Genomic DNA, 20,988 nt, shown 5'->3' on the forward strand with positions numbered 1-20,988 from the left:
GCAACTTTTAATTTCAGATTTTGATTCCTATGTTAGTAAGTATTTTTTTGTCTGCCTCTTTACAACAACAACAAATCAATGCACTTTTCCCATAAGCCTTTGAGTCTCACACTCGCACTAACAGTAAAGACCCTGTTATTACAAAGGTACAATGAAATGATAAAATAAAAAATATATATATCAATCAAGTATGTATTTATATCAAATTATTATTATTATTATTTTAGCTATTTAAATGAAATATGAATTTAGTTTTATGAATTTGTATGTAACAATATCCAAATCTCTCAGTACGATATTTTCACAATATGCGTCTCATGGAGCGATATTTATTGCGATATTTTGTGGAGGTTAACAAAACTGTGAATATGCTACTTTTTTTCACTTAAAAGGCCTTGACAAGACCTAATCCAAAGACTAAGAACAGTTATTTCTTCATGTAGTCTGCACTGAAAAGGAGCAAAGGATCATGGTCTTTGTAGTTCCCTCTGCTTTTTTAGCTGTTGCTACACCATAACTATTTATTTAAGTGAAAAATCTTGTAATTTGATATACTGTGATGGCCTATGATATTATTGTGAGACTTTTCATGATATGATTTCATAATATTTCAATTATTGTTACATCCTTAGAATTTTATAACAGAAATATTGCATTTTAATTTTCAGGGACTAAAATGAATCAGAAAACGCACACAAAAATTCTTGTAGAGGTGCAAATGCAAGGAGCAGCAAGACAAAAGTGAAAAAATCTATAGCACACTCAGATGGCCGATGTCCAACAGCTTTTTTATTTTCAAAATAACATTTTGGGGAAAAAAAGCCTTCATCAGATATTTTTCTTGCTTTGGACCACAGCACACAAAATGGTTGCCAGCCCAGGTGCTCATATCCCCCTCCAACGAATGGGAGGTCCCAAAGTGAGGTCACCCAGTGAGTTCAGCCCACTCTACAACAAGAAACAACTGTTTAGATATTTACATAAATAGAATTAAAAATAATAATATTTACAAAAATAGTTAGACTATATTCCAAAAAACATCTTAGATCAAACTCCACATTCAGTCCGTGAGGAGCGAGAGTCTTACGTTAGTGAATCCAGAAGTGCTCTTTTTGACAGGAGCATTTCTACATTCCCACCTCTAGGGGGCAGCTCCACGTGTTCAACGCCAATATATCTTAAGGAAGAGATAGGACGCTCTCCTCAGGGTCACACTGACCCAAAGAATTTTTTTTTCCCCTTCCCTGTTCTCTTGGGGCGGGTCAATCAGACCCAAAAATGTATTTTCAAATAAATTCTTGCTAATAAATTTGATTGACCTGCCCCAAGAGAGCAGGAAGGAAAAAAAAAATGTCTTCAGGTCAATGTGACTCCGAGGAGAGCGTGAGGGTTAAGATCTACAAAATGAGTCACCACAGGATAGTTCACGTTTTACATGTGATTGTGCTCCTATGTTCTGCAATACATGTTTTTAAAGCCCTGCTTGTTTTACCCACATAGGCTTTACCACAGGGACAGGTGATCATAAATATAACAGACTTAGTGTTGCAGGATATAATTCCTCTGATGGTTCTTTCTTTTCCATTGTGAGGAGCTTAAAACTGTTGCAGCGATAGGTGTAGTTACACTGACTGCACCCACCACGGCGGCGATTCTCATCAGGAATAAGAGTCAACATGGTTTGGTCTGATGTGGTTTGGAGGAAGATAGGAGCGTATAAGTCTATCTCTAAGGTTTCTTCCTCTTTTGTACACCACTAGGGGGTGCTCTTAATTTTCAGGGACTACACATTGGTAGATCATTTGACCTGTCAAGTTGAATGTACTGAAATAAAGTTAATTGTTCTTAGTTTAAGTCATTTTAACTTACACAGATATTGCTTTTTGCAGTGTTTAGTCGTGTTTTTGATGACAGAACAACAATAAAACCTGATAGAAAGCTCCAAAAAACATATTTAGCATAATACGCCCTCTTTGAGAATTTGACATTGTCTTCTGGAGTTACTTGAGTTTATTCCATCGTAATAAAACCAATAGTTTTTCAAAAAGTCAAATGATGAAAAATCTTGCTGTGGTCCCATTCAGTTCGGTCTTTTTCATCTCTTCTCATTGACATTCACTGAGATATTTCCTGAATCATTTGCATCCACATCTGACCATTGTCACCGTTCACTATTAGAATCACAACAATGACTTTCTGACTCACCAGTTTTTAATCAAATCCTGCGGGGCAAACTCGTCTCTGCGCCTCTCCTTTCTGTTTCATAATAACTCTGGACCGCGTTCATTTGGCTCAGACCGTCTCACATTTGAATAAAGATGGACGCGCTGTGGTGCAGTGTGCGGTTTTTCACTTCCTGTTTGTGTAACGAGTCTCGAGGGGGAGAGAAGGAATCGTCCATTTTGAGAATTATCATTTGAAACAATGCACTTGACCTTTGACCTCTGTGTGTGCGGCTCCGAGCCTGATTGGGGTCAAATGCACACACCTCCATCTGAGAATGAAAAGGAGCGAGTAGAGACAAAAGCCCTGCAGCAGAGAAAGGTTTAAAGGATGATTATTTTGAACAGATTCATTAAAATATTAAATCAGACCTTTTCTGCAGAATGGACTTTTCAGAGCGTTTAACTGAGTGATAGCAGCGTCCTTCTCCCCGACACTCTGAAGCTGTGTTTAGACTGATTGGTGCATGTTTGAGTCAACTTTATTCTTCTGGATTCAAGACATCATTGCTCCGATCTATGCATTTTCACCTCCACCTGTACACGCCCACTGTGCATGAGCACTTCATTTTCACGTTACTTTCTTATTCAGTGATACACGTAGGATTCAGCAGCGTTGTGTGTCTCTTTTTTTGCACCAATAACAAAAATCCACTGCTCTGTAATGTGATGTGCAGATATCCAGGAGGATCTTGTACATTTAAATTGTCCACACTCTAACAGAATGATCCACAGGTGTCTTGGATTATAAATATTTATGAAATAAATATGTATCATTTGTGGTGGAGGGTCAGCCATGTGTAGCACTTATACAATGCCACACTAAGGGTTAGAACACAGACTGGAAGTATAGTAGTGGTAGTAGTAATAGGCTAGATCAGAAGACCAGGGTTCGGCTCGGAGGGAAGTGAGGTGTTTAATAAGACACTTACACAAGACTGAAGTGCTTAGTTGTGGTGTATTATTTACAGTGTACAACAGACAGAGACTATTTACAATATTTACAGATGTGCATATTCATATGATTGAGTTCAGAGTCTATGAGGAGTTCAATGCGTTATAGTCCTTAGTCCAAGTACAGTTGAGCCGTAACAAAAGTTAATATAATCCACATGGAGGTTGTGAAAAAAACACAAAAGAGTTCTGGAGATTGTTGTAATACGGTGGGTGATTCCCAGCAGAGTCAATGAGGGCCCAGTGCCCACAACAAGTGTGTGTGTGTGTGTGTGTGTGTGTGCTTGTGTGTGTGTGTGTGTGTGTGTGTGGTGTGTGTGTGTGTGTGTGTGTGTGTGTGTGTGAGTGTGTGTGTGTGTGTGTGTGTGTGTGTGTGTGTGTGTGTGTGTGTGTGTGTGTGTGTGTGTGTGTGCTGTGTGTGTGTGTGTGTGTGTGTGCTGTGTGTGTGTGTGTGTGTGTGTGTGTGTGTGTGTGTGTGTGTGTGTGTGTGTGTGTGTGTGTGTGTGTGTGTGTGTGTGTGTGTGCTTGTGTGTGATGTACAACTAAGTCACTGTAAAACATTTTTCCATCATCATCACATTTTGTCATAATAAATCATAATCATAATCATTATTCAGCCATGTACATGTATAAGTATTGGTCAGTATCTAGAGTACTCTATTGTAAAATATTTCCCATTAACAATAAGTCAATTTAAATTACTTAGATCAACAATTTAGCAGGATCATATCAATCATAATCTGTTGTCAATATTAGTACAAAATGTCAATAAAGTGCGTTGATCAGAATATAAATATCGCCTTTAAAAGTGGTTATATAAATGAATGTGAACGAGTGCAGCTCGCGCCAGCTCGCGCTCACAGCTCCGTGTACAGTGGACTGAATCGGGGCGCTAGCATTAGCATTAGCATTAGCATTAGCTCCGAACAGCAACAAATGAAAGTTAACACTCACCAGTTCCACTTAGTTAAACCACACAGGATCACGACAGCACTTCGTTACGAAGGCATGAGGCATCTAGAGAAGTTGATGACATAACAGTTACTTTAACATACTTTTAGAGTGAAAACAGTGAGTTTTATATGGAGTAAGAAAGCTGTCAAAAATATTTGTGCGCGTAAAATAGAAATCCGTGCGTATTTGGGAAATCGGCCCCGGATAAGTGGACGAAAATGGATGGATGGATGGATGAAGGTTAAGACTGGCTGATGCTCGCTGTGGCTGTAGTCGTGAATGTTTTAATCTAAACATACAGAGAAACTGATATTTGTTAATTAGCCCTGGGATAACGTTACGTCGGATGTTAGCCAACTGGCTCCACTATGTTATCTAACATATAGGTGCAATTTCCCGTTCAAAGGAGGTGTTTCTACACAATATTATACAGCAGCGTTCGGTTTTCAAGAATTCAAGACATTTTTACAATAGATTTTAATTAACCCACTTGTTGGTCGCTGTTGTAGCTTCTTGTGCTATTACTCTGTTTTTACCCTCTGCTACAAACTTAAGCATGTGCAGTCTTGATCTTGATCGATGTTTCTTCTGCTCGATGAATAATGTCTGTGAAGTGATGACGTATTTTTGACAGTAAAGTTCCGTCTGTGAATTCGTATTCGTACTGATGAAAGCGTAATCGTAAATTTTCATTTCGTGATTATAATTCATGACGTCGTAATTTTTCAATTCGTATTCTGATGGATAAAATACACACAATATATTTTATGTACGACTGGACTCATTTGAGAGTTTACAAATATTTATTTTATGCGCAACTACAGCCAAATATGCACGGATTTTCCAAATATGCACGGATTTCTATTTTATGCGCACAAATATTTTTGACAGCTTTCTTACTCCATAGTTTTATCAGTGATAATCTTCTACCTGCAGCAGCTCAGTCACACCCAGGCCCGACACAACACACCACTGAATGGAGCGCGTGGCCATGTTTAAAGAGCTTGACATAGTAAGTCTCGCGATACGTGCGGGAAGTCTCGCGATATTTGAAAACAACGGTGGCCAAAATATAAGGCAGAGAGGGCCAGGGACAGAAAAATACCTGGGTTACACATGTGCTTGTCTCCATGGAAATGTTAATGCTTATGTATCATGCAGTTACTCAAGTAAATGATTTTACTGGTAAAAATATCTTGAAAAACAGCCATTCTTACTGTGAGTGGGGCTGCTTCTCCACAGATCTGACCTGTAACTTGGTAAAGACACCATTTCGGTCTCCATGGAAGAGCCCATGAAGAACATTTCAGACAAAACAATAACATTTCAATGGGGACAAACTGAAGACTCTCCACTGGAAAAATGGCATTTAAATGAAAAGAAATAGATTTAAATGTTTCTCAGTAGTGGAAAAAAGTGGAAAAATATCTGTTCAAATTAAAGATGCCATATGTGACTTTTCTCTTCAGGTGTGGCTGTAGCTCATGGACACATGGGAATGTTCCGTACACCATCAAACATGTCTATTTATGCTCATTTATTTCAAGACACAATAATAGATGGAAACAGATGTAAATAAAAACATGTTTTGGCACTTTGGTTGTGCTCACTGCACTGAAAAACATGCACCCTCACTCACATCTCCACAAACTTGACTCTTATTTCACCTGGAGTAAGGCCTTGTCCTTCATGTTTCCATGGAAATGTTGTTCCTCTTCCAAAGTTTGCCATAAAACTGGAGAATGTTCCAGAGTATGATTTTAAATTTGTATTTCCATGGAAATACAAAGTTACATACTGTAGCTTTATTAATATGTGTAATAATATTGCTCAAAAACACAGAAAATTATCCATTCTGAGTGTGAGGCGACCTCTCTCCACAGATCTGACCTGTGTCTTAGCCTGCTTGTCTCATGGTGAAGTTTAATGCCACTCTGTGGAACAATGTGCAGAGTAACAACAGCTCCATTTGTTTGTGCACACTGCACTGTTGTTATGATTGACAGCTTCATGACGACACAGATCCACAGTGATTACATAACACTCACATCTCCTTCACTTCATTATGAGCAGATCTGTACGACACAGAGTAAAGACCTGCTCCTCTGTGCTCCTCACACCAGACCTGCTCCTCTGTGCTCCTCACACCACCCAGACCTGCTCCTCTGTGCTCCTCACACCAAACAGACCTGCTCCTCTGTGCTCCTCACATCACCCAGACCTGCTCCTCTGTGCTCCTCACACCAAACAGACCTGCTCCTCTGTGCTCCTCACACCACCCAGACCTGCTCCTCTGTGCTCCTCACACCAAACAGACCTGCTCCTCTGTGCTCCTCACATCACCCAGACCTGCTCCTCTGTGCTCCTCACATCACCCAGACCTGCTCCTCTGTGCTCCTCACACCACCCAGACCTGCTCCTTTGTGCTCCTCACACCAGATCTCAGACCTGCTCCTCTGTGCTCCTCACACACCCAGACCTGCTCCTCTGTGCTCCTCACACCACCCAGACCTGCTCCTCTGTGCTCCTCACACCAGATCTGCTCCTTTGTGCTCCTCACACCAGACCTGCTCCTCTGTGCTCCTCACATCACCCAGACCTGCTCCTCTCTGCTCCTCACACCAACATCCAGACCTGTTCCTCTGTGCTCCTCACACTAACACCCAGACCTGCTCCTTTGTGCTTCTCACACCAGACCTGCTCCTCTGTGCTCCTCACAGCACAAGGGTCCTCTGGGTGGACGACTGCACTCATCTGCTCTATGATACAAAGAGCAGAGGAGAGAGGGACAGAGAGATACAACACTCGTCTGTGGTGTCTGATAGAGAGGGGAGAAGAACGAGAGAGAGAAAAGGAGAGACAGAGACAGAAAGAGGTGGAGAAAGAAGAAGAGGAGGGGAGAGAGACAATACTTATCTGTACTGTCTGATAGAAAGGAGGGGTTAAAGAAAGAGAAAGAAAGAGGGAGAAAGACAGGAGAGACATACACGACTCATCCGTGCTATCTGACAGAGAGAAAGAGAGAGCGATAGAATACACTTACGGTCTGACAGACAGAGATGAGAGAGACGAGGGAGGGAGAGGGTGAGAAATAAAACAGAGAGAGAAGGAAAGAGGAGGAGAAAGGAGAAAGAGTGAAGAGAGAGAGTAGAGAGGAGAGATGGAGGGATAGACGGGTGAGATGGAGAGAGAGAGAGAGAGAGGAGAGACAGAGAGATGAGCACTCTTCATCTGCTCTGAGATCTGTCAAAGTGTTTCAGCGGTGGGAGCAGAAACAGGAAAAGAGGATTTCACAATAAAAGTCTTACATCTACACACTAGAGAATGTCTTATCTGTACTGTCACGAGGAGCTGAGGTTTGACTCCCACAGCTGTGAGTTTTTCTGTGTGGAGTTTGCACGTTCTCCCTGTGTCTGAGTGGGTTTTCTCTGGACGCTCTGGTTTCCTCCATCAACCCACAACATGCACAACGGGTCAAATCCTCCAGATAAGATAGTTCTGATCAAGACTAACTCAAGATCTAGAGATGGTCCCACTGCTGCTGACAGGTTTAACCCAGAGACACTGAAGGACGGCTCAAATGCAGAGGACACATTTCCCTACGAGGACGATCAGATCAGAATCAGAATTGAAATCAGCTAGTAGGAAAGCTGGAAAGTCCCCCTGAATTGTACCTTTTATAAAAGTGAGTTAATCTATATACATATAAATTAAAAACAACATCCTTTTCATTATATATTTTATATTAATTACATTATAATTAGTAATTGCTAATACTCTCTTTAGTCCATCTGCAGAACTTGGGCAGTGACTCTTTAGATGATAAAATGCTCGTTCTATGTCAGACATGTCAAACTCAGGCCCGGGGGCTAAATTGGGCCCACGATATAATTATATTTGGCCTGCGAAATCGTATCAAGTATGCATTAGAGCTGCCCGTCGGCTACATTATATAGACATTATTTATTTAAAATGTTGTTATTATTTTATATTCTGCTTGATCTGGATTCAGTGTTTAGGCAAAACTATTATTAAACATTTATTTTAATAGGAAAAAGGTTTAATAAACATATCTTGAAAGAAGAGAAAACATGCAGATGTTGTTGAAACGTTTCAATAAATATTTAGTTTGGCCCACGACTTAGTCCCAGTTTTTAATTTTGGCCTCAATGTTCAATGAGTCAATGTTTTATGTGGTCAGCTGGGAAAATAGGCAGTGCCCTCACTTCCTCATGGGTAACAATTTCAGGATTTGATCTGACATCCATCCATCCATCCATTTTCTTCCACTTATCTGGGGCCGGGTCGCGGGGGCAGCAGTCTAAGCAGAGACTCCCAGACTTCCCTCACCCCAGACACGTCCTCCAGCTCCTCCGGGGGAACCCTGAGGTGTTCCCAGGCCAGTCCACCAACACCTCCCGAGAGAGACGCCCTGGGAGGTGATCTGACATATTTCAATTAAATACATAGTTAAGACCTTCCTAAACATGATTATGAACAATTTTTGAACAACTTCTGTAGAGTTTTAAGTTTCTTGTGCTCAGCTGCAAAAGTTTTAGAACACCACACTTATTCCAGGTTTTTTTTTACTGTTTCCTGTTGACCAAAATGTATTCTAAACTTTTAATTGATGAAAGTATCCACCTTTGGCAGATAGAACAGCTGAACACACTTGTGGCTCGTTCTTTTTACAACAGAAATCAAATATTGTCCATAAAGTTCTTCCCAAGTCTGTTGCAGAAGTTTCCATAAATGTGTGGCATTTGTCGGTTGCTTCACTCTTCTGTCCAGTTCATCCCAAACCAGCTCCATGGGGTTTAAGTCACTGTGCTGGACACTCCATGTTTTCAAACTCACCATCTTGTTCTTTTTTCCTGAGGTAGTTTTGGCAGAGCTTGGACTTGTGTTTTGTATATTTTATCTTTTTTTTTTTAAACCTCTGTCTGTTCAGTTTTTACCTTTGTACCATTTCAGGCTCTTCATTGGACTTGCCCCACTTGAACAACAATAAATAACTGGAAAAATTTAAATGTTCTAAAACTTTTGACCAGTCGTGTATGTACACGGCAGGTTAGGAAATTATTCATATTTCAACAGTTACAGATGCTCTAGGACATGCGGAACAAGAAAAAAGTTTTTAAAAGATGATTTCCTATTAAACTTCTGTGAGTAAATAAGGATTATATTGGATTATGATTGATTACAGACTGAAAAAAAATGTGTACCGCTTCGGGAAAATCTGTAAAATGACACAAACAAGGCCACACATTTGGTCTGGTACATTCACATTTGATTTTATTATGATATAGAAGCTGATTTTTTCTAACTCAGTACATCACATACTAAAGGTCAGAGAGAATGTCCCCCCTCTCCCGGGCAGTTGCGCTGGGACTTTCAAACTAGTGGGATGCTCGAGCCGGTATTCTGACTGAAACTAAAGGTGCACTGCAAAAAGTAATATAAGGGTAACGGAGGGAAACAGGCAGATTTTTGACATTCAAATGTCTCTTATTCAGAAACTAGAGGAACTATTGAAATAAGTAAAGTATCAGAATGTAGGAAAGAGTTACACTCCAACAGGGTCAAGTTAAACCTGTGATATTCTTTCAAGTTCAAGACAAAAAATTAAAAAACTCATGTCGGTAACAGAGGGAATGAAATATGCAGCACTTTTTGGGCAATAAATCCAAACAGTGATAACTCTTGGTTCTCACTTCCATATCCTTAACAAACTGGTTTGAATATTTGCTTCATATAGTTTTCTACCATATGGTACAAGATTAGGTTGAAAAACCTCTTACTTTTTGACTCATGAGATTTTTGATTAAGAAAGGTCATGGTAACGGAGGAAAAATAACGGAGGAAAAATTGTGCAAACAAGTAGAAGGTGCAGGATTTTGCATCATTTATCAACTTTTTTCTTCTGAAAACTTTAATATTATTTCAAAATGAAAGGAAACTATTTCTATAAAATATGTCAGTCCTTCCAAGCAAATTTTTATCATTTTAAATACATTTTTTTAAAAATCATGTACCTTCATCAACAGTTCAAAGATGGAATAACACAAGATATGATGAAATACATCCATTTATTGACATGATTTTCAGGTCTTTGAAATTTGGGAAATAATTTTTGTTCCATGTTTCATTCATGGTCTGTTTAAAACATATGGAACTTTAGAACCAAAAATGGTACAGAAAAAAGGTCAACAGTTTCATAAACTAGAGTACATATGTATCTGTTCAATACATTTTTATATCAGATGCATTAACTTGAATTTTTGGCCTTGTTGTTTACTTCTGCTTGACCGGGCCCATAGGTAAGTTTAAATGACTCAAATTAAGCTTAAATTTAACTTCATTTGAGTAGATTTGACTTGACAGTTATGTACCAATGGAAACAAGTATTTCATATTCAAACAACATAAGATTTAGTTTCTTGTTTTAAGAGCAAATCAGTGTTGTTGTTTTTTTATCTTTAACGTAACAAGATTCATATTTCAAGTACAAAAAGGCTTGTTCCATTAGTAGATCATTTTACTTGTCATGTGAAATTTAAACTGGAAATATTTCACTTACATTGCACTGTGGAGATGTGAAGATAATTGCCCCTGTTATGTGTTATTGTAGTCCACTGGTCCTGACAGGTGACACCCGCCCACAGAGTGTAAGTTTTGCACTACAACTGAGGTCAGGGTCATGTAAACTACATAAATCTGTTCACACGCGTTCTTTCAGCTGCTGGTTTCAGAATGATAAGAATAAGACTGTTGCTGTAGCGATTAACAATTTAAAACTGAATATTATATCTTTTGGTGAAAAGTCCTCAGATGTTGAAACATTCCTCATTATCTTATTAGAGACTGGGGCTGGCATCAGAGGAACCATATCTCAGCTTGTGAAGGAAGCATCTGGAAAAAAAACTAAACACTTACATTACCATGGACAAATGAGAAACAGAAATACTTGGGCTTGTCATGAGGTCTTGGTTCAGTCCTGGTTCAGTCCTGGTTCAGTCCTGGATCAGTCCTGGTACAGTCCTGGTTCAGTCCTGGTTAGGTTCATTTGACTCTGACCAAACCAGACTGCTTATATTGTCATGATAATTGTACCTGTTGAGATGCCATTTAGTCCTGGTTTAGTCCTGATCTAGTCCTGGTTTAGTCCTGATCTAGTCCTGGTTTAGTCCTGATCTAGTCCTGGTTTAGTCCTGATCTAGTCCTGGTTTAGTCCTGGTTAAGTCTTGGTTGGTTTAGTCCTTGGTTTAGTCCTGATCTAGTCTTGGTTTAGTCCTGATCTAGTCTTAGTTTAGTCCTGATCTAGTCTTGGTTTAGTCCTGATCTAGTCCTGGTTTAGTCCTGATCTAGTCTTAGTTTAGTCCTGATCTAGTCTTGGTTTAGTCCTGATCTAGTCTTGGTTTAGTCCTGGTGTAATACAGGTGTAATAACTGTAGAATTGTTGTAATAATAGAATTCAGTTCATGATTTCATCAGGCCCAGAGAAGGTTTTTTCTGATGTTTGTTGAGCTGTTGTGAGCTTCTTTTATGTTTTATCCATCTGACGGGTCCCAGTGAAGTCTGAAGCAGAAGTTAAAATAAACCCAGTCCAGATGAAACCTGCTCTTTCTTTGCTGACACGTGTTTTATTGTGATAGTCTCGGTCGGATGTGCCCCCGTCCCTCCGCTCTCACTTACCCGCCCCTCGGACTCTCTCGCACGGCCAGTCAGATCTCGTTCCGTCGAGTGCACAGTCAGACACGGAGCTGGCACCGCCGCTGCTCCTGGCTCCTGCACCGCTTCACTGTCTCCACCTCTGCTCCACCGCCGCGGACTCCCCGAGCAGCGCTGGCCGAGCAACGAGGCGCCATGGCCCGCGTGGTGGTCCCAGGGATGCCGGGGGATGACGAGGACGAGGGGGCCGGGGAGCTGCTGATGCTTAGCCGGCGTAGGAGCAGCAGAGGCCGGCGGAGGAAGAGGAAGGAGCTGTTCGTGTTCCAGATGTGCTTCGCGGGGCTGCTGCTGGGGCTGGCCACGGGGCTGCGGTCCGTGACGCACGACGCAGGTACGGCACCGACACGCGCGCTGCTCTGCCCCGCTCCGGGCTGGATGTGTGCGGATAACGGGATTTTACTCTCAAATCATGCTCAGATGAGAAACTGAAATACTTGGCTCCATCATGAAGATCTGGTTTGGACCTGGTTCAGACCTGGTTCAGTCCTGGTCAGGTTGGTTTGATTCAGTCCAGAATGTGGTCTTGCCTATATTTTATTTATGGTGCTGTTTGGGCCTGGTTTGGTCATGACAACTGCTGAGTGTAATTTAGTTCTGCTTTAGTTCTTGTTTAGTCCTGGTTTGGTCCTGTTTAATACAGCTGTAATACAGGTGTAATACTGGTTTAACCCTGTACAGTCCGAAACCCTGTTCTCTGTTCCTGGTGTAGTCCAGATCTAGTCCTGGTTTAGTCCTGGTTTAGTCCTGGTTAAGTCTTGGTGGAGTCCTGGTGTAGTCCTGATCTAGTCCTGGTTTAATACAGGTGTAATACAGGTGTAATACTGTCTAGTCCTAGACCTTGTTCGTTGCTGGTTCTAGTCCTGATTTAGTCCTGATTTAGTCCAGATCTAGTCTTGATCTAGTACTGGTTTAGTCCAGGGTTAATACAGCTGTAATAAGGTGTAATATTGGATTAGTTAATATAGGGACTGTTTATTACTAAACCTTGTTTCTTGCAGGTTGTAACCCTGATGTAGTCCTGATGTAGTCCTGGTTTAGTCCTGGTTTAATACAGGTTTAATACAAGTGTAATATTGAATTAGTTAATATTAGGATTGTTTAGTTCTAAACCTCGTTTGTTGCAGGTCGTAATCCTGATTCAGCCCTGATTCAGTCCTGGTGTAATACAGCTGTAATTCAGGTGTGATATTAGTTTAACCCTGTCCAGTCCTAAACCTTGTTTGTTGCTGGTCCTATTCCTGATCTAGTCCTGATTTTGTCCTGATCTAGTGCTGATTTAATCCTGGTTTAGTCCTGGTTTAATACAGGTGTAATACAAGTGTAATATTGGATTAGTTAATATTAGGATTGTTTAGTTCTAAACCTTGTTCATTGCAGGTTGTAATCCTGGTTTAATCCTGACTCAGTCCTGATTTAATTCTGGTTTAGTCCTGGTTTAATACAGCTGTTGTACAGGTGTAATGTTGGTTTAACCCTGTCCAGTACTAAACCTTGTTCATTGGAGGTCCTAGTCCTTGTTTAGTCCTTGTTTAGTCCTTGTTTAGTCTTGATTTAGTCGACTATTGGTTTAACTTTGGTTTAGTCATGTAGTCTTGGTCCAGACCTGGTTAAATCCTGGTTTAGTCCTCCTTTAGTCCTGTGATCGACATAGCGCTGCTCTTGTTCCTGCAGAGCTCTGTGTTTGGAGCAGATCTGGACCTGGTCTATTTTGCCTTATGAGAAAAGAGTTCACATGTGGACAAGACTAAAGTGCGATGCCAAAATCATCACACAAATAATGAGAACTCTTTTTGTGACGCAGGAAACCTTACTCATCCCTGTTTAACTTCAGATCTTCTAAGATTTTCTCTGTCGTCATTTTATAGAAGCTTGTTTGGACAGGATTTCTGCTTTATTTCTTTTTACTTGTGTACTTATTTTTACATTTAACCATTGACATTTTATAAGTTTCTCTTTTGTTTTGATGCTCTGAGTCTCTCCTCCCTTTGCTCCCCATGCTAAATCACTCCCCCTCAGAGCGCTATGACAAGCTGTCAGGTTTGTGAAGTTGCAGTGTACAGTTTTGTCTCATGTTTTTGTATATTTCTGGAGAAGTTTTGTGCGAGAGCGTGTGTGATGTAGGCTTGTGGGCGGAGCTTTGAACAGAATCTGCCCCGGAGTGATCTCTAGATGACTCAAACATGCATGGATGATCTAAAAGCACATCAGGTGGGTTTTTGACGAAGGAAAGCTACAACAAAACGTACAAAAAAAACTTTAAAGTGCTTTTTTTGGGCACTACAAAACAGATTTTCTCTTTTTAAAGAGCTCATCAAAGTAACTCTTTTCACATTGTATCTTCTGCACATAAACAAGCACAATTTGGGTTTTGGAACATCCATTACACAATAGTTATGAAATCTTACTGATTTCTTGGAGACAGTCACAGACCAGGAACTATGAAATGCCGACTATTGCTCCTCCCACAGGCTCCGCCCTCCAAACGTGACGTAGGTGATGAGTGAGCCGCCCTTCCTCCGCCATCTCAGGTCGTCACAATGTGGACAGGCGACCACTAAACATCAGTGGTCGTAATGACTGAGGTGTAATCACCATTTTGTTCTCATGCAGAAACATTGAAGACGACTCACTAGAATAACATGATGCCCTAAGTCTGTTGTTAGTATCAGTGTGATATCATAGGACGACGTAACATTTGTCAAACTAAAACAGGTAGAACAAGGGAGATGACATGCAGACTGAAATTATATGTGGGATAATCTGCAGAAATAAACGTTGCAGCTTGTTTTTAGTTCTCTTCAGTGGTTTACTCACGGTAAACTTACAGATCTAGGATCTCCTTCACTGGACCCTGGTATCATGGGAACAACATCCTTTTCCAAAGTGTCGCTTCTGCTTCATTGTAAGTCCAGTTTTAAAATACCTGTACTTCTTGAAGCAGACTTTGGTGAAGTGTCGCAACAAAAATATTCTTGGGGATCTTTTAGTCTGTGTTCTCAGAAATAAACTCCAGCCACTTAGCAGGCCTTGCTTCTTCTGTCGACATGACAAATAATAAAGATAAATTAGGGGTGTGCAAAAATATCAAAATATCGATTTATCGTATCGTTTAATGTGATGATACAGTATCAATATCGTGGGCTGCTGTATCGATATATCACCAAGAGTATATTTTTGGTATTTTTTACTAAATTATTTTGTTCCAGAGCTACAGTTTTGTTGTTTGTTTAGTGGAAGGAAACTCATTTATGCAGCACATTTGACATTTTCACAGTTTTTATTATTAAAATGTTTGTGTTTCATATTCACTTTGTACAAGAAGTGGTTTAATAAGACTTTTAGTATCATAGCTACGATTTAGCCTTTATTTTTTATTGAATCATATCGAATCGATTTGAAATATATTGTATCGAACTGTATTGACTCAAAAGCTCGCTGTATCAAGATATGTATCGTATCGTGGCCCATGTATCGAGGTATGTATCGTATCGGCAACTTCTTAATGATACCCAGCCCTAAGATAAATAATGCAGAACAGCAGACCTGTACGGTGCAGACGCAGGACGGTGTGTGAGTGGGTGGAGGCGTGGCGGAGGTGGTGGAGCAGGGGAGGGGGGCGGGTGTGAAACTCTTTCTGCTACGTCAAACGCATCATAGGTGTATCTGCCGCGTCATCGTTGTAGCAGCTTTAGTTGGTTGTCATGTGGGAGGGCAGAAATACGCTGCAATTTGTTAAAAAAAACACCAAATCAATCTAAAAACCACTTCGGCGACAAATACAAGGGCCCACACATCACTCTTAGAAGGTAGAAAGCTCTGAAAAGTTGATTTTGCATGAGATGGGCTCTTTAAACGACGGGCCAAACCTGGAGCTGTGGTGCTTTAAAACCAAATGAAAAGTGCATAGGGATACATGTTGTCATCCGTTGTAATCAGCAGCAGAAATAGGCTCTTAAATGTAATTACATGAAGCCGCTGAATCCGTCACAGGCTCTGAAATGTCAATAAGACCAATCTCCGAATCTGCAGGACTCGATCAGGACGTTTAATGAGCTGGAAATCTATACGAGGATGATATTCAAAACACCAGACTCTGTGGAGATCGGGGTTTTATGTCTCGCACTGGGATTTTTTATTTTATTTTTTTGTCACATCTAGATTTAGGAACTAGGTTGACGTTTAAATCGAGCAGGAAACCACAAAAAGAAGCAGAAATGTGCAGAAATGTCACTCTTTTTAGGAGATGATGACGCTCGACATTTCTGTTGCTGTTTCTGTTTTTGTGGTCGTTTTGAATTGTTGTCACTCTCTTCTCTCTCTCTCTCACACTCCTCTTTTTACTCCACCTCTCTGTCGCTCTCTACTCTCGTCCTCTTTCTAACTCTCTATCCACCCTCTCCTACACTCCCTCCTTTTTTCTCTCCCTCTCTCTGTCGCTTTCTGCTTTCTCTCTCTCGCTCTCTATCCACCCCTTCCTCCTCTCCCTCTTCTCTTCTCTTCTCGCTCTCTCTCTCTCACTCCCTCTCTTTCACTCTCTACTCTCTCACTCTTTATCCACCTTACCCCTCTACCTTCCCTCTATATCCACTCTCTCCTCCTCTCTATCTCCTCCCCTCTCTGTCAGTCTTCTCTCTCTCTCTCTAACCCCCCCCCCTTCTCTCTATCTTTCTCTCCCCCTCTTCTCTCTGTCTCACTCCCTCTCTACCTCCTGTCTATCTCTCTCCCTCTCTGTCACTCACTACTCTCCCCCTCTCTCAAATCCCTCTTCCTCTCCTCCTCTTTCTCTCCCTCCCTCTCGCTGTCACTCTCTTCTCTCCCCCTCTCTCACTCTCAATCCACCTTCTCCCCCTCTACCTTCTCTCTATCTCTTTCCCTCTCCTCCTCTCTGTCAATCTCTTCTCTTCTTTCTCCCTCTCTCTCACTCTATATCCACCCTCTCCTCCTCTGCCTCCTCTCTCTCTCTCTCTCTCTCTCCCTCCCTCTCGCTGCCACTCTCTTCTCTCCCCCTCTCTCACTCTCTATCCACCTCCTCCCCCTCTACCTTCTCTCTGTCTCTCCTCCTCTCTGTCACTCTCTATTCTCTCTCTCTCACACAGACACTCTCTATTCAGCTTCTCCTCCTCTCCCTCTTCTCTCTTCTCTCCCCCTCTCTAGCCCCTATTCCTCTCCCTTCTCTCTATCTCTCCCTCCCCATCTCTCTCAATGTCTTCTCCTTTCTTCTCTCTCTCTCACTCTATATCCACCCTCTCCTCCTCTCTCTTCCTCTCCTGTCTCTCCCCCATTCTGTCATTCAATACTATCCCCTCTCTCTCAAATTCCTCTTCCTCCCCCTCCTCTCTCTCTCTCTCTCGCTCTCTTTCTCTGTCTCTCTCTCTCTCCCTCTCTCTGTCACTCTCTTCTCTCTCTCTTGCTCTTTCATTCTATATCCATCCTCTCCTTCTCTCCTTTCTCTCTATCTCCCCCCCCACATATCACGTGTCACTTTCTACTCTCTCTCTCTCTCTCTGTCACTCACTACTCTCCCCCTCCTCTCTCAAATCCTTCCTCCTCTCCCTCCTCCCTCTCACTCTCTGTCCAGCTTTCCCCCCTTTACCTTCTCTCTGTCTCTCCATCTCCCCCTCTCTGTCAATCTCTTCTCTCTCCCTCTCTCTGTCATTCTCTACTCTCTCTCTCTTTGTCGTTCTCTACTCTCTCTCTGTCGCTCTCTACTCTCTCTCTCTTTGTCGTTCTCTACTCTCTCTCTCTGTCGCTCTCTACGCTCTCTCTCTTTGTCGTTCTCTACTCTCTCTCTCTTTGTCGTTTCTCTACTCTCTCTCTCTCGTCATTCTCTACTCTCTCTCTCTGTCGTTCTCTACTCTCTCTCTCTTTGTCGTTCTCTACTCTCTCTCTCTCTGTAGCGCTCTACGTTCTCTCTCTTTGTCGTTCTCTACTCTCTCTCTCTGTCATTCTCTACTCTCTCTCTCTTTGTCGTTCTCTACTCTCTCTCTGTCACTCTCTATTCACCCTCGCCTCCTCCTCTCCTTCCTCTCTTCTCTCCCCATCTCTCACTCTCTATCCATGTTCTCCCCCTCTACCTTCTCTCTATTTCTCTCCCTCTCCTCCTCTCTGTCAGTCTCTTCTCTTCTTTCTCCCTCTCTCTCTCTCTATACTCTATCCACCGTCTCCTCCCCTACCTCCTCTCTCTCGCTCTCCCTCTCTGTCACTCTCTACTCTGTCTTTCTCTAATTCTCTGTCCACCCTGTACTTCTTTCCGTCGTCTGTCTTTCTCCTGCTTTCTTACTCTCTACTCTGTCTCTGTCTCTCTCTCTACTCTCTCTCTTTGTCACTCTCTTCACCTTCTCCCCCTCTACCTTCTCTCTCTCTCCTCCTCTCTGTCAGTCTATTCTCTTTTCTTCTTCTCTCTCACTCTGTATCCACCCACTCCTCCTCTACCTCCTCTCTTTCGCTCTCCCTGTCTGTCACTCTCTACTCTCTACCTTCTCTCTATCTCTCCGTCTCCCCCTCTCTGTCAGTGTCTTCTCTCTCTCTCTCTCCCTCTCACTAATATCCACCGTCTCCTCCTCTCCCTCCTCTATCCCTCCCTCCCTCAATATCACTTTACTCTCTTGTTTCTTAGAATAGTGTCTTTTATTTCAATATTTTTACAAATCTTCCAAAAACAGTTGATCGTTTTTTTGTTTTTTTTTCTCTAAACCTTTCGTTGTAACAGGGCAAAACAAAAAAAAGCTTTGAGTGTTTTTATGGGAAAGGACAATAAACCAGGGCCAGTATCGGTATCGGAACTCAGAGAATCGTTTTAATCTATGAGTACGAAGCAGATATTTAGTGTTGTGATATCGTCTGTGTTGTTCCAGTCTCATTGTCACTTGGTCATCTGTAACTTTTGAACAGCTTCACTTCAGTCTGTGGCTCTTGCACATTAACAGTGACATTAACACTTCAGTTATGATTCATTAATAACAAAGAAAATAGAACGTTTGTCAGTGCAGCATGTTGTGGTGCGACAGTTATACTGACGCACACAGTTCTGACGAAAACAGAGGAGTACAGAAGCTCTCTGGGTCTGCTGGACGGGACGAGGGCTGGTATCATTAAGAAGTTACCGATACGATACCTACCTCGATACCAAGGCTACGATACGATACATACGATACCTAGGCTTGATACAAACCCTGATACCAAGGCTATGATACGATACATACCTCTGATACCTAGGCTACGATACGATACGATACGATGATACCTACGATACTTAGGCTATACGATACGATATCGATACCTACATACGATACATACCTCGATACCTAGGCTACGATACGATACATACCTTCGATACCTAGGCTACGATATGATACATATTGATTAGGCTATACGATACGATATATACCTCGATACCTAGGCTACGATACGATACATACCTACGATACCTTAGGCTATGATACGCTACGATACGATACATACTTGATACCTAGGCTACTACGATACGATACATACCTTGATACCTAGGCATACGATTACATAATACATATGATTCGATACCTACTAGGCTACGATATGATATATACCTCGATACCTAGGCTACGATACGATACATACATTGATACCTAGGCTACGATACGATACACACCTCGATACCTAGGCTATGAAACGATACATACCTATACATACATACAATTCGATACGATTCAATACGATATATTTTAAATCGATTCAATACCGTTCGATAAAAAACAAAGGCTAAATCCTGGCTTTGATACTAAAAGTCTTTGTTAAACCACTTCTTGTGCAAACTTCATATGAAACACAAACATTTTAATCATTAAAACAGTGAAAATGTCAAATGTGTTGCATAAATGAGTTTTCTTCCACTAAATAAGCAACAAAACTGAAACACGACGCTCAGACGGAAACAACTTAAAGAAAAATGACACTTTAACTTTAGTCTCTTCAGTTTTGGCCACAGACTTTACGTTTGTCGACTATTTTGAAATGAAATGCAATTTATTTTTTAAGACATTTCTCCAGACAATAAAAGAGCTGGAGTTTAAAAGTGTCTGTGAGTTTTATCTGATGAAGTCGTCCACTGAAATTCATTTACATAAAATAAATGTTCCTTTTGGCGCAAAAATTAATTGAGATGAATTAATTATTAACCCTGTCATTAATTACATTCTTTTTTTAAACCAAGTCCTACCCTTAGTTAAACATATGTATCGATATCGGCAAATATTAATCGGTGACAGTTGCTATAGTCAAACAGTGAATTTCAATATCGACTCAAAAAATCCATATGGGACCAAGCCTAGTGATGATACATTTGTTTCCTTGGGCAATACACTTCACTTGGCAGCTGTGGGCATCATGTGTGGTCGTTTTTAAATCAGATGCCCTTCCTGTCAGAAATGTTAAAGATGTACTGTGTCGCTTTTCTGGTGGAGGATCTGCCACCTGCACAGCAAAAACTGAGCCTTCAAATTTCAAGGTAAAATATTTCAGAAAAAGTGTTATTTTAACTATTTGAAAGTTAAAAGGAGTTTCGAGTCGGGGTTATTTAGCAGAGTTGATATGGTTGAAGTGAATTCAACTTCCCCTAGTGTTAATTCAACTTTCACTAGTGTTAATTCAACTTTCACTAGTGTTAATTCAACTTCTGTTAGAGTTAATTCAATGTTATTAAAAAATATTAAATTTACTCTAGACCAGATTCGAATCATATAAACCCAGAGAAAATGTTCAAATTGATTTTGCTGTTTGCTTTCCTCCTTAGCTCTGTAATGACTTTGCAAAAAATATTCCACAACATGGCATTAAACTTGTCAGATCTGTGGAGAGGCGAGCCCGGTCACTGTAAGAATGTACGATTTTCAACCAGGCTGTTTTCTGAGTAAAAAAACAAACAAAACAAAAAACCTGTAAAACTTGTAAAGTGTGAGTTAAAATGTAAAAAGAGCGACACAGAGAGAGGGAGAAGAGAGCGAGAGAGAGGAGAAAGGGAGAGGAGAGAGGGGGAGAGAAGAGAGTGATCGAGAGGAATAGAAGAGGAAGGAGAGAATCAGGGAGAGGGAAAGAGTGAGAGAGAGGGGAAGACGAGGAAGGAGAGGGGAAGGGAGGAGAGAGAGGAAGAGAGT

The 20,988-nt window shown here is 41.2% G+C and overlaps 1 protein-coding gene across 1 annotated transcript in view; it reads left to right on the forward strand.

Moving 5' to 3' along the window:
• Positions 1–12,061: 12,061 nt before the first annotated feature.
• Positions 12,062–20,988, forward strand: part of LOC110168528 (sodium/potassium/calcium exchanger 3-like) — a 135,906-nt gene continuing 126,979 nt past the window's right edge. The window contains exons 1-2 of the mRNA XM_055162462.1: positions 12,062–12,191; positions 15,768–15,778. Of these exons, the coding sequence (XP_055018437.1) occupies positions 12,062–12,191; positions 15,768–15,778 (141 nt within the window). The remainder of the gene's footprint in view (positions 12,192–15,767; positions 15,779–20,988) is intronic.

The sequence above is a fragment of the Boleophthalmus pectinirostris genome, unplaced genomic scaffold (genome assembly GCF_026225935.1).
Source record: "Boleophthalmus pectinirostris isolate CB_2022bp ecotype Guang Dong unplaced genomic scaffold, ASM2622593v1 HiC_scaffold_5, whole genome shotgun sequence".
Lineage (NCBI taxonomy): Eukaryota > Metazoa > Chordata > Actinopteri > Gobiiformes > Gobiidae > Boleophthalmus > Boleophthalmus pectinirostris.